The 13787-nt window shown below is 39.6% G+C and overlaps 1 protein-coding gene across 1 annotated transcript in view; it reads left to right on the top strand.

Moving 5' to 3' along the window:
- Pign (phosphatidylinositol glycan anchor biosynthesis class N) overlaps positions 1–13787 on the top strand; it is a 102753-nt gene that overhangs the window by 47570 nt on the left and 41396 nt on the right. Inside the window, exons 17-21 of the mRNA XM_050119773.1 lie at positions 1572–1711; positions 4840–4939; positions 5036–5128; positions 5999–6090; positions 9697–9805. Coding sequence (XP_049975730.1) covers positions 1572–1711; positions 4840–4939; positions 5036–5128; positions 5999–6090; positions 9697–9805 — 534 coding nt within the window. The remainder of the gene's footprint in view (positions 1–1571; positions 1712–4839; positions 4940–5035; positions 5129–5998; positions 6091–9696; positions 9806–13787) is intronic.

Below are 13787 nucleotides of genomic sequence, written 5' to 3'. Positions count from 1 at the left end.
TCCCAGCATTCTGTTCTGTTTACTCCACCCACCTATGTTCTAACCTATCAGGTCAAGCAGTTTCTTTATTAATTAACCAATGACCTTCCTCCATCAGTATCTTATCTTTCATTTATTATTATATTATTTATTTCAAAATAGTATGAGTTATAATCTTTTACAATCAATTGTAGTCTAGCCCCTTTCAATTTTTAGAGATCATATTTGTCCATATCCATTTGAATTTGACCTTATATCCCCTATCATTTTGCTTTGGGACCTCCACTGGTGTCTCTTACATCTTTATTTCTTGTGATGCCAATTGAGAAAGTCTATAATTGCTGAAACTAATGCAAAAAAGAATAAAAATAAAAATAATAGCCATCATTTAATATGTGGCAATAATGTTCTAGTTACTTTTTTAAGCCCTGTGGAATCTGATTTTTTTATTATTGATGATTAGTTTACATTTATTGTCCTCATATTATGGATAGAACAAAACTTTGTCAAGGAAAGCTTTGTACTTTGGACTGATCCCTCCTACATTAGCTGTTACTCAGGAAAATGCTGTGCAGACATGCTCACAAGCCAGTCTGACGAGCAGGTCCTCAGTTGAAGTTCCCTCCTCCCAGGTGTGTAAATTTGACAGCCACAATCGCCGTCACAATATCATAGCCAGTTTATGAACTTGAACCTGAGCTCTTAGCTACAGTGCTCTGTTTCAGCCTTTTTTACATTGATATCCTGACTTATCCTTGATTCTTTCTTCAGAATATTTAATGCCAGTAGAGAAAAACATCAAAAAGAGATGTGACATATTTAATATTTTCTTCTTTCTTCCTAAATTTGTGTGCTTCTATAAAGAGACTCTTAATTCTCATTACATTTACAAAAGAGCACCCCCCCCCATTCCTTTCTTCTCTCTAGGCATACTCAGTGTCATCTGAAGGAGCTCAATTACTTTGTATCATTTTGTAATCACTGCTTCAGACCCTAGGACTCTAGTTTTTAGCATTATTATGTTCCCTTAAACGTTTCCAGGTCTTGGACGGTGTCCCTGACCCTTGCACTTACACCTGGCCCAGAGCACCAAGAGGCCTTCGGTGGGGCTGAGGACAGTAGACGTAACTGAAGGGTCCACTGTGTGTAGGTGTAGGCAGTGGGAGAGAGAAGCAAATGGACAGCATGGCAGGTTGGAGCTTGGTAGAAAGAAAGTTTGTTTCCAAATGAAGAGCGGTTTCTTGAGTGATAAATAGGTCCTTTTGAGCTTGCCATAGAACCCAGTCAAGATTTAAAAACATTGTTTCTAAGAGCAACTATGTTCAGAGTTCTGAATGAGTTATTTACAAACCAACTTTAGGACCATTGCCAGTCTGCAGCTGAGAATTACTTGACAGTAACCATTCTAGGATAGCCAGTTTCTTTTCAGATATGCTATTACCCTCAAGTGATAGATTTTCATTTTGGAAGAATTGTAATTAATCATCTAGTGGAACAAACTTTGGAAGAAAATATTTTTTCCTTTATAAAATCTTAACAACTATCAATTAGCAAGGGTTTCAATGTATTTGAATGTTCCGTTTCATTTTCAGAAGCCACACCGTCTTCTGCCATGTAGCTTTGTAGCTATTGGTATTTTAATGGCATGCTTTCTGCTGATCCAAGCCTGTCCCTGGACTTACTATGTGTATTGCTTGCTGCCGGTGCCAATATGGTACGCAGTTCTAAGAGAGTAAGTACCATTTCTTTTTCCTTGTTTTCCACCTCACTGACAGGTAATTCTGTATTTAAAATGCATTAGGTTTTGTAGATGAATTTTTCTTTGGGCCACCAACTCACAAAAAATGAAATAGAGACTTAATTTTCCTTGGCATCCCCCAAAAAGCCTGTCCTTCCACTCTGCCAAAACAGAAAAAGCCACACCACTTAAAACCCCTCCCCACTCTTTCTGGTGCTTCTGGCTTTCCCTCCCGGATACCCTCTGATGTTCTATGATTGCTTTCTGTCAACTAGTGACTCCTGACTCAAGGTTAATTTTATTTAATTAACACAAATGCAAATTTAAGTTTGCAGTGTGATTAAACATCCCCCAGCATGATTTCTATAGCATAAATCATAAAAGATGGCTATCATACTCTCAGATGTCCAAACACTCTCATTTTGTTTACAATGTTTGCACAGTAAATGTCCCTTTTGTCTCACATTTTGATTTCACTTGTATTGCTTTGATAAGCAGTGAGCCTGTTCTTTTCTTTGAGTAGTCTTCAAACAAAAATATAGTTGATATTACTGTGCTGTGGCATGAGCACCTTGCATCTAGAATTTGTTTTACCTTGTAGTTCAGAATATCTTTATGTTTTCTTTCCATACACTTTACTTCTTTCTTAGCCATCAAGTAAATGAAACTGTAATTATATCACATCTATTAATGTGTGCTTCTTGATGGTTTAAAAGTGGATTCTTGCTATTACATTCAACCTGGAAAGGAAGGCACTCAGTCAGGTTCAAACACTTTTAAGGGCATATTTAAGATGGCATAACAAGCTGGGTGTGATCGTGCATGCCATGATCCCAATACTGGAAAGACAGAAGCAGGACAGTCGGGATTTCTAGGTCTGGCTTTATTTGGAAAAGGCTTCCTAAAAAGAAAAAAACAACAAAACAACAAAACAAAAACAAAAACAAAAAAACCAAAGGAACTATCTAGCTTGTATGTCCTGACACTATACATTTTTTATTCTAATTTTTGTTGATTCTAGCTTTGTCTTCTATCTTCTAAAAATATGTTTTAAAATATTGAGACATTAAAATACAAGGAATAAAATATGGAAATGTTTCAGATATCTTTAAATATAAGGGAAAAAGATACATGTTGCAGTACATAGCAGAATCTCCATTTTAATTGAATTAGGCTGTTAGTTTGCCTAGGTTTTTTTTTTTTTTTTTTTTTTTTCTGAGACATGGTTTCTCTGTAGCTTTTAGAGCCTTTCTTGGAACTCATTCTGTAGACCAGGCTGGCCTTGAACTCACAGAGATCTGCCTGCCTCTGCCTGATGAGTGCTGGGATTAAAGGCATGCACCACCACCACCCAGCACTTAGTTAGCTTACAGTTTTGTTTTGTTTTGTTTTGTTTCTGACATCATTTCTCTGGTTTCACAATTTTCTAAAAGGTTTGCTAAGCAGGAAGAAAATTCTGCTCTACTAGAACCTCTTCTGAATTATCAAATATCAAATAGCTTAATTGTAATATATGTATGTTTAAAATTTAAGGGAACGTGATTTTGCAGTTATATTTTATTGCGTTCTTTTAATAGGTTGCATGGAAAATAAAGCATAAAAAGAGAGTTTTCAAGCTGGATAGATAGCTTCAGGGGTCAAGGCCCCCATGGTAAAAGGAACAAACAGATTCCTGCAGGTTCTTCTCTGACCTCCACATTACACACATAGATACACACACAATAAGTAAATAAAAATGGAATATCTAACCCATTTCTCCTAGAATAAAACCCTCCAAAATGACTTTATTTAATCTTTTGTGCTTTTTTGCTTATTCACAGGGGAAACAAAAGAGATATTCTGCTTGTGGTACTGACTTTTCTTTCTCAGGTAGCTACTTAGTAGTGTGATAATGTCCTATCCAACAGCCATTGTTTTCCATCAGAAAAAGGTCATAAACCCAATGACACTGGCCTTTATAATTACCTACTTAATGTTCTGCAAATGCTAAAGTTTTTCTTCTCAGTAATGAAATGTAAAATGTAGTCAAGTATGTAATACATTTTTGGCGGTTATAAATTCTCAATTACAATTAGTGTACAATTAATGACATCTTAAATTGGGTTTGGAAAGGTTATTTGGCTCAGTTAAAAAGTGCAATTAAGCTGGGAGTAGTGGTGCATATCTGTAATCCCATCTCTGCAGGAGGCTAGGGCACAAAAACTGGCATTTCTGAGGCCAGCTTGAATGACTAAATGAAGTTTAAATGAAAGGCTGGGGGTTTAGCTTAGTGTCAGGGTGAATGTCTTGCATGTGGAAAGCCCTAGGTTTAGTTCTCGGTACTGAGAATAAATAAGTCAGTAAGTGCACTTAAGACTTTCACTACTCAGACTGTGGCTGGAGCCCAGGGGTAGATACAGGGTTATCCAGGTGAGTTTCATTATTTTCTTTCAGTTTGCATACATTTGGGTTCATTTTCTTTTCTTTCTGGTTTATCTGTAATGTATATACCTTTTGTTTAAACTAAGATAATACAAGAATGACTTATTGAGCCAGACAGTGGTAGTCCATTCCTTTAATCCTAACTTTTGGGAGGCAGAGTCAGGTGGATCTCTGTGAGTTCGAGGCCAGCCTGGTCTACCAGAGCTAGTTCCAGGAAAGTCAAGACTACACAGAGAAACCCTGTCTCGAAAAACAAAACAAAACAAAAAGTTTCTCTCTTACTTTACTTAAAGTCAGCTGTTAGGGTGTGAGTATATTCCCAACATCATATACAGAAATTTTAGCTTTAGTATGACAGCAGATTAATAATGATGAACAAACCACCCAAGGAACCTAAATAATACAAATAAATAAACCTTTAATACTGTAAAAAAAGAATACTTTATTGTCATTAATATTTATAGAATCTAAGCAAGTGCTTTTCATCATTCCCCCCAAATATTTACAGTTTTCTACCAATAAAAGTAAGCAAAGCCGTGAAACAAATTGCTACAGTTTATCTTAAATTTGAAATAATTTATGAGTGGGAATTTCTGGGACTTTCAGCTTTGCGCACTTTTTATTTTTTGGCATTATGTTGCTTATTTTAAAATGCTTTGCAGATTAGAAGTAATCATTTTGTAAAAAATCTTCTCAAACAGATATCAAGTTATTCAGGACCTGGTTGCCTCCCTGTTGACTTTTCCTCTGAGCCACGTTGTTGCCTGCTCGCTTGTCTTTATCTTGGGAATTGAAGTACTGGTAAGGACCCGGGTAGTCTGCATCTCCAGGTGCCTTGCATTTTCATACTGGTCTTACGTGACCTCACTCTTCATTTTCTTGGCAATATATCACCAGGTGTTCAGTTTCTTCTACCGCTACATGCTGACAGCCGGACTGATTGTGTTTGCTGGTTGGCCATTTCTCACTCAGCTGTGGGCCCGAGCAAAGGTATAAGTACTCATGCTGACAGCACAGACTGGTCATTGCTTTGTGTTGATGTGTGTTTGGCTCAAAGAATTGTTTTTCAGACGAAGGAGTGGAATGTAGCCTCATAAACAGTCAGGTCCTTTGGACGGGAGGGCTGACATCAACTGTTGGTCTCTGATTTCTATGTCTGTTCCTGTCAGAGTGAGCCGGAGATGTAGGAAGGCTGTAAAGGCAGAGCTGTCTTGTTTGGAGGGAGAAGTCTGGGCACTGCTGGAGCAGCAGAGTGGCCTAGGGGTCCACACTCCACCCTCTGCCCCGTTCACACAGTGCTTCCCTAGGGAAGTAGCATTGACCGGACTGAATGGGTTTTAAAAACACATGACCTTGGGAGGGAATTTGACCAAAGCACATTAATGAAAATTTCTAACAATACACAAACCCAAAAAAGATAGTAAATATTCTGTACGGTAACCATGTTTGTATTGGGTTGTCTTGACTGCCAGCTTGTCTCTTGGAATATCTATAGTGGGTTAGTCAAGGTCAAAGTCCCACTGCACTGCTGGGACTCTGAGGGGGGGGGGGCAAAGTGAGCAGCAGCATTCATTTCTCTCTGCTCTTGCTGCAGCATGACCAACCGCCTCAGGCTCAAGCTGTCATGACCCGCCCCCTTCTCTAGGAGAGAAAACTCTTCCTTCTTTAAGTTGCTTCCTACCGTACATTTTGTCATTACAAAAGTAACTAGCACATGTTACTTTCCATAGTAAATACCAGACTGGTTTTGATTTTAGTTTCACATTCATGTATTATGTTGGATGCTAAAAACAGATTTCTATACCATATTTGTCTAAATATATATATATATATATATTTTTTTTTTTTTTTTTATTGTAGATCACCTGCCTGAGTTGGGCTCTCTTCTCCTTGCTTCTGGCAGTGTTCCCACTGATGCCTGTTGTGGGTAGAAAGCCAGACATCTCTCTAGTGTATGTACAACATTGTTTTCCATTTCAGTAGAATTTGTCCTCTCCTGACACTGTGACATTGTGTGTGTGTGTGTGTGTGTGTGAGAGAGAGAGAGAGAGAGAGAGAGAGAGAGAGAGAGAGAGAGAGATGTGTTGGTGGGCGCCAGCCATATATATGTGGGTATATATACAGGGGGATATGAGACTCTTTGGATCTGAGGTTGTGGGTAGGAGCCCCCTTACGAGGGTGCTGGGAACTGAACTGCCATTATCTGGAAGAGCAGGAAGTCCCTTGCCTACTGAAACCACCTGTCCAGCCCCAATACCGTAACACTTTAATTCACTTTAATCTTGATCGTGAGTCTAACGTTGCATGGATAAACTTGAAAATACTAATGTAAAATTACTCGTTATAATCTCAGCCAATCACCTGCGAGGCATGATCTCTGTGAGATGCTACCAGACCTTCACAGGCAATGAAAGTGCATCAACATTTCCTGTACTTTGGATATTATGGAATCTGCAAAAATTTTAGTAACATGTGAACATGTTCTGTTGCTGAAGTGTTACCTCTGAGTGTGTCCATAGCAAATGCCATTGACAAATTCAAGTTTGTCTTATTTGAATTAAATTATTTTTACTCTTGGGGGGAATCTCTTTTTTAAAAGCTTTACATTTATTTTGTGTTGTCTTGATTTTATTTTAATTTTTAACATAATTCTTTATTGATTCTTTGGAAATTTCATATCAGGCTGTGTACTCTTGTTCACCTTGCAGTCCTTCCATGTGCCCCTCACCCCTACAACATACCCCCCAAAAACATTAAAAACAAAATGAAACAAAAGCTACTTTTCTCCTTGTCTTGCCAAGACCTCATCAATCATCCTAGTGTCGCCGGGATCTGTAGTGTGTCACGCAGTATACCTTTTGTCTAGTCAGCCCCACCTGCAAATTGTCCGCTCCAGTGAGTTTGATCTGGTTCAAGGCCTCTGGAACACCATCATTACTGGATCCTTATTGAAACTGGGCTATCCTGCTGTTGCCCTCAGTCATAGAGATCCTGTGGTTATTGCTCCTCAGGACCAGGCCATTCACTCTCTCCAGTAGGTCATAGATGAGGTAGATATTAAGATGGGCCAACCCAAAGCCCAGGATGAGGGTCTGGGTGGTAGCTAAGCTGGTCAGGGCCCACTGGGACTGCTTCCTCAGGCAAGGGCCTGAACCAGCTCTCCTAGGCCATGCCATTTGGAACAGATGCCCATGGTGAGGGGTGGGGATAGCTCTCCCATGGGGGTGCAGGGCCAGCTCTCCTTCTCCAGTGTTCAACAAGGGGCAGGGCCATTGTTGACTCATTTTGTTATGTCTGCTGAACTAGGAATCAACCCTGGGACCTGTACTTGCTAGGAAACTTTTCTATATTTATCCATTCAAACTGTGCAGAAAAAATTCTATGTTTTACATATGTTTCCAATGTTGATGGTACATGACGTACCAAGTGAGGAGGACAAATGTTAAAAACAATTGGTTGCCTTTGCCATGTGTGTGCATGTCCTTGTGTGTCTGTGCTTTACTAAGTTGTCTTTGTTTCATCTAACTGCTGCAGTTTCTTTTAATTAATTAATTAACTAATTTATTTATTTATGGGTGGAGCCTGTGTATGTAGTCCAGGCTGGCTTCAAACTCAGTGTCCTGCCTCAGCCTTCTGAGTACGGGGATTTAGCGGGGATTTAGGCATGAATACCATCCCCCTCCATTCTTCTTGTTATAAATCACATAAATCCTTCGCTGCTTACATCTGAGCCCTCTGGGCATTTTTTTTTTCAATGTTTTGAGACAGGATATCTCTGTATCTCTGGCTATCCTGGAACTTGCTTTGTAGACCAGGCTAGTTTTGAACTCAGAGATTTTCCTGCCTCTGCCTCCGGAGTACTGGGATTAAAGGTGTGGGCCACCACTGCCTGGTTCACTCTGGGAATTTTTAAAAGGAATTTTAACCTTTACTATATGAGGGTGTATCTTTTTTTAAGAGTTGGAAGATTAATTGAATATTTTAAAATGATTTGTTAATTTAAGAAATTCTTTATTAATTTTTAATAAACATTTATTTACATCCCGCTGCAGTTTCTCCTTCCTTCTCTCCTCCCAGGCCCTCTCCTCACACCCACTTTGTTCTCACCCCCAATTCACTCCTCTTCTGTTCTGTTTAGGAAAGGGCGGGTCTCCCATATGTATCAACAAAACATGGCATATCAAGTTGCAATAAGATTAAGCACCTCTGCGTATATTAAGACTGCGCATTGTGACCCAGTATGAGGAGTAGGGTGGCAAAGCCAGTAAACAGTCAGGGTCAGCCCCTGCTCCCGCTGTTCAGGGTCTTCTGGCGTCTCTGTAAAGCCCTTTCCTTCCTTTTGTCAGCTGTGGTCCATTTGTCTTGCTCAAGCAGTTTGCATAGTTAGGGGGAAGTTACAATATGCTGAAAGAAAAAAAATGCATAAATGGTCTCTGTGGATATTTGCCACTTGTACATTCCACTAAAGGCTGACTCAGAAAACAAATACATCTTCTAAAATGTGAAAAATCAAATTTGTGGTTTTGAAAATTATGGTGTTTCTCTCTAAACTTGATATAAGTTACTATTAATGTTAAATTTATGTTGGCTTCCTATAATTATTTGGAACTTATTTTTAGTTCATAGAGGAAGTTCCTTCTCCATTTGATCTCTCACAACAACTCCATCCTCTGATTGCAGAAACAGATACATGAACCATTTAAGCATAAAGTAAGAAGAACAGATAGGTGTATAGTGTCACCATCAGCTTCCTGAGAGCCGAGCGTACCAATGCAAAGGAGTTGCCAATGAGTAAAAATGCAATTTAGTTTTTGAAAGAAAGAGAAAAAGCAAACATTTTTTTCTGAGTTTTATTATAATACATCTTAAAGTGTTACTGTCTTATGATTCTCAGAGATTATTTGAAAAATTAAAACAAACAAATGTTTACCATGTTCTTGACCTATATCTAACCATGCATTTACACCTGCTTATAACAAACTCATTTTTTAAGTTCTCTTAATTTGAGTTCTACATTGTATCTTGAACATACTTTAATTAATATTAATCAAATTTTTATGAAGAAAGAAATAGAGCTAAAATTCCTTGATTTTAGTTACCTGTGATTTCAGTGACCATCTTCCTGATGGCCTAGAAAAGGAAATTAGCTACTTCATCATCTATAGGATATGTGTATGGTGATGTATTCCCTCAACACCTTTGGGTGAGAGATACCAGGACCAGTGACAGGAAGGAACTATTGGCCTAAGGGGATGCTGTGTGAGTGAGTCTCAGAGTTAGAATCTGCATGGCCCATGACGACAGTTCCGTGTGTTTGCCCAGTTCAGATTAAGAAGCTTTGCAGGTAGAGAATGACACGGAGGAATTAAAGTGTTTACAGTGAGCCCTGTCGTGTCCTGCTATTTCCACATTCCTCTGCCAGCTTCACTACTACTTCCTGTGGATTTAATCAGAATGCTTGAGAGTTCTGCGTTTGCGTAAAGTGTCTCTTGTTTTCATATACTTTCATTAGCATGCTTCTTTAGAAAAGTTTTAATGTGAACTATGTTTTGAAACAGCATGGGTGCGGGCTTGCTGGTTCTTCTGCTGTCCCTGGCTATTGTAACAACTCTCACAAAAAGAAAAACTACTTTGGCAAAGGAGGAGCTGTTGGTGCTTCTGTTACAGGTCAGTTACGGTTCAATAGTATGTCATACTAGCCATATAATAAAGTGTATCTTACCGTTATTATGCTCTTACACTCCTGTGTTCCTATCACTTAAGACTGTCACCTGGGAAGTAAGTTTTCTGTTTAAGTTTTAGCACACAGAAATAAAGCTAAATAGCAAAAGGTCAGTAAGACATAGCCAAAGATTCCCAGAGCAGCAGTTAAGGAGACTTTAGGCCATCTTTTTTTTTTTTTTTTTTTTTTTTTTTTTTTTTTTTTTTGGTTTTTCGAGACAGGGTTTCTCTGTGGCTTTTGGAGCCTGTCCTGGAACTAGCTCTGTAGACCAGGCTGGTNGGTTTTTCGAGACAGGGTTTCTCTGTGGCTTTTGGAGCCTGTCCTGGAACTAGCTCTGTAGACCAGGCTGGTCTCGAACTCACAGAGATCCGCCTGCCTCTGCCTCCCGAGTGCTGGGATTAAAGGCGTGCCATCTTTACTAACCAAACATGAGCTGTAAGTTCTTCCTCTGCACGAGATTCTGTGCCATCCCCACGTACACCAATTTGCTTGGAGGTGACGGCCCAGGAGATGGCTTGAGGTGGTTGCCAGCTGTGGTACAGCAGAAAGAACATTAACCTCAGTGTTTTAACATTTGTTGGTGCCCAGATATTCTGCTTACAGGATGTATGGTTTTCAGTAATTTAATGCCAGCTTGTGTTTTAATGTCAGTATAGCAAATAGTTAATGAGACTGTAAAAGATAGATTACGTAGTACCATATTTCATAAACTGATATAATTTTATATATAAGAATAAAAAGCACTTTTTAATAGGCTAATAATCCTCTTTAATATTTTTTGTTTTCAGCAATAGGCTTTATTTCTTATTTTAAGATTTGAATGTATTTGTTTTTATTATCATTTCTTTATTCCTGAGAATTTCATACATATAAACAATAAAATCTAATTATATCAATCCCTAATTTCCTCTGTCAGCTACTCTCATGTCCCCATGAATATGTTCCTCCTTCAGTTTTATGCCTTTTTTTGTTGGTTTTCTTTTTTAGCATTTTATACATGCCTATGATATGCTTTGGTCAAAACCACTCCCCTTTCCCTCCCTTTCAATTTCTCCCTTATCCCCCAACACTATTCTTTCCAACTTTGTATGTTTGCTTCTTCTTCTTCCCCTGGCCCCCCCACGGGTTTCTCTGTAGCTTTGGAGCCTGTCCTGGAACTAGCTCTTGTAGACCAGGCTGACTTCTAACTCACAGAGATCCGCCTGCCTCTGCCTCCCAAGTGCTGGGATTAAAGGTGTGCACCCCCACCGCCCAGCCATATGTTCGCTTCTTAAACCCACTGAATTTACTTTCTGCTACATTCCTGAAGAAAACTGACTATTCATCCTCCAGAAGCCATCAGTTGCCAGTAACTTCTCTGAGAGGGATGGGGCTTTATGTGCTCCCCACCCCGTGTGTGCTGGGATTTCTGCTGGCTTGATCTCCTGCGGGTATGCATGCAGTTGTGAATTCATGTATGCAGTGGTGCTGTCATGCCTGGCATTTACCTCTGGCTCTTACAATCTTTCCATCCCCCTTCACAACGATCCCTTACTCTCTGCATGTTGACCAAGCGTACACTGTATTGATCTCCATATACTATAAAAAATAGTGCCTGTGATGAGTGCTGAAAGATGTTCTGCTGTATTGGGTATAAAGATGAGAATTTAGGGGACACTTAGTATCCATTTAACAGAATAATAGTGCTAGGCTCCAATCTAGGGCCTGTGACCTCGCCAGTCCCAGGTTTTTGGTCCAGTTAGCAATACAAGGAATGAGCTCCATCTTGTCAAGGGGGGCAAGTCCAAGCAGAAAGTGGCTGGTTACTCCTGCATTTGTGCAGCGATTCCACCAGTGGGCCTGAATTGCCAGTCGCATCATTATTCAACTGGAAGGGCACACCGCTGGGCAAAACTTTGCTTGTTTTTCTCCCCCAATAACATGCATGGCACCTTCCTGCACTGTAAAAGCTAGGGAGTTGGGATGCAGCTTCCAGGTTGGTACCACTTAACTTCTCCATGTCCTATGACTCACATATGTGGAGTCTTCAGCAGAAATCTTACCATTAAGTTCAGGAGGGTAAATGAAAGCTATGACAATAGCCTATAATATTATTGAGAAGAGTCTGACCAACAACTTGAATGCCCTCCCTTGGCCCCATACTGGTTTCTTGCCATCTATTGGTACTCTCATTTAAACATACATATCCAAAGAATCAAATCGATCCTCCAGATAGAGGAGACAACATGCAGTATTTGTCTTTCTGGGTTTCAGGTATCTCAGAATGATTATTTTCCATTCTATCCATTTACCTATGAATTTCATTTTACTTTACAATTGAATAATATCCCATTATGTATATGTAACACCAAGTCCATCTAGTGCTGTACTTAGATGTATGGGTGTCAGCTTCCAATAGCTCCCCAGCTGGTGGCGATGCCTAGAGACCACCTCCCCCATCTACGCCATAATGTAGTCTGGCTTGCTCTTGTGCAGGTAATCATAGCGCTGTGTGTTCATGTGTGCAGTAGTCATGGCCGTCAAATTCAGCAATCGTAAATTGTGCTGTGTTTTTCTTACCCTTTCATCTGTTAGCAGCCCTCCAGCTTCTCTTTCCTAGCAATTAGAATAGAGTATCAGTGCACATGGGTGTTCAGGTGGCTTTGTAGTAGGACATAAGGTCCTTCAGGTGTATGCCCAAGAGAGGTACAACCAGATTATATGTCAGTTCTGTTTCTAGATTTTTAGGAACCGCCAGATTGATATCCAAAGTGTCTGCAGTAGCTTATATTCCCACATGAGTTCCCCCTTCACCGCTTCCATATCAGCTCTTCTCTCTGACCTTTAATGGATAATAACCATATCTGCAGCTCTAACAAAACTGTATGAGCCTCCTCAATGCTTTTTCTCAAAACAAAGCAGTGTGAAATAAAAATGTACCATGCTTAAAAGGCATAACAAGTTACATTCATTCTTGGAGAGCAATATTCAATGCATAAGTAGACAAGAAATTCTTTGTAAACATCCTTTAGAGCTTACGAACATATGTTTCACTAAAAAAGGCATACTTACTGGCTTTCCTCTAAAGCTGGGGTAGTTTTGACAGAATCTGCCTACAGTAATGAGAGCTTTGACAGGAGTGTGTGTTCCTAACTCTCACTCCGGGAGGGAAAAATATGATGCTTAAGTCCTTATATACTTTGTTAGAAACACTCCTGAGTGTTATAACTCCATTATAAAGTTCTTGCATTATTTTTAATAATTTGCTTTAATTCCTGTGCTGCCTGACATATTTTATTGATGCCAAGGCTTTTTTTTTTTCCTTCTCATTTTGGCATCTCTGAATTTAGAATACGTCTGTCTTACTTAGGGTTTCTTTTGCTGTGAAGCGACAACATGACTGTGGAAACTCTTATAAAGGAAAGCATTTAATTGCGACTGGCTTACAGTTTCAGAGGTTTAGTCCATTATTGTCATGGTGAGAAGCACGGCAGCCTGCAGGCAGACATGGTGCTGGAGAAGGAGCTGAGAGTTCTGTCTTGATCTCACTAGTCACGATGTGAGACTTCAGAGCCCGCCTCCACAGTGACACACTTCCTCCAACAAGGTCACACATCCTATTAGTGCTACTCCCTATGGAGGCCATTCCTATTCAAACCCCCACAGTGTCCTGTAATAGAATTAGAATTGCATCATTGCCTTATTCACAGCACTTTTTGTATCTTAATTTATGCCACAAGGGGACAAAATAAATTCATTTTATCTCTACAATTTCATGAGACCACTGATGTAAACTCTGAGAGCTTATTTTCTTGTGGTTATACTTTAGCTAATTTCTTTAAAATGGTAATCAGTTCACTGGTTCAGGGATCATTGTTGCGGGAGGTCCTTCCACTCCTCCAGCCTATAGCCGCTGAGATACCAGCCCATTGGGGCGTGGTCTCTCTC

Source organism: Alexandromys fortis, unplaced genomic scaffold (assembly GCF_014885135.2).
Source record: "Alexandromys fortis isolate MF-2015 unplaced genomic scaffold, M_Fortis_MF-2015_v1.1 scaffold_96, whole genome shotgun sequence".
NCBI lineage: Eukaryota > Metazoa > Chordata > Mammalia > Rodentia > Cricetidae > Alexandromys > Alexandromys fortis.
This window is presented reverse-complemented; position numbering and strand designations above follow the sequence as displayed.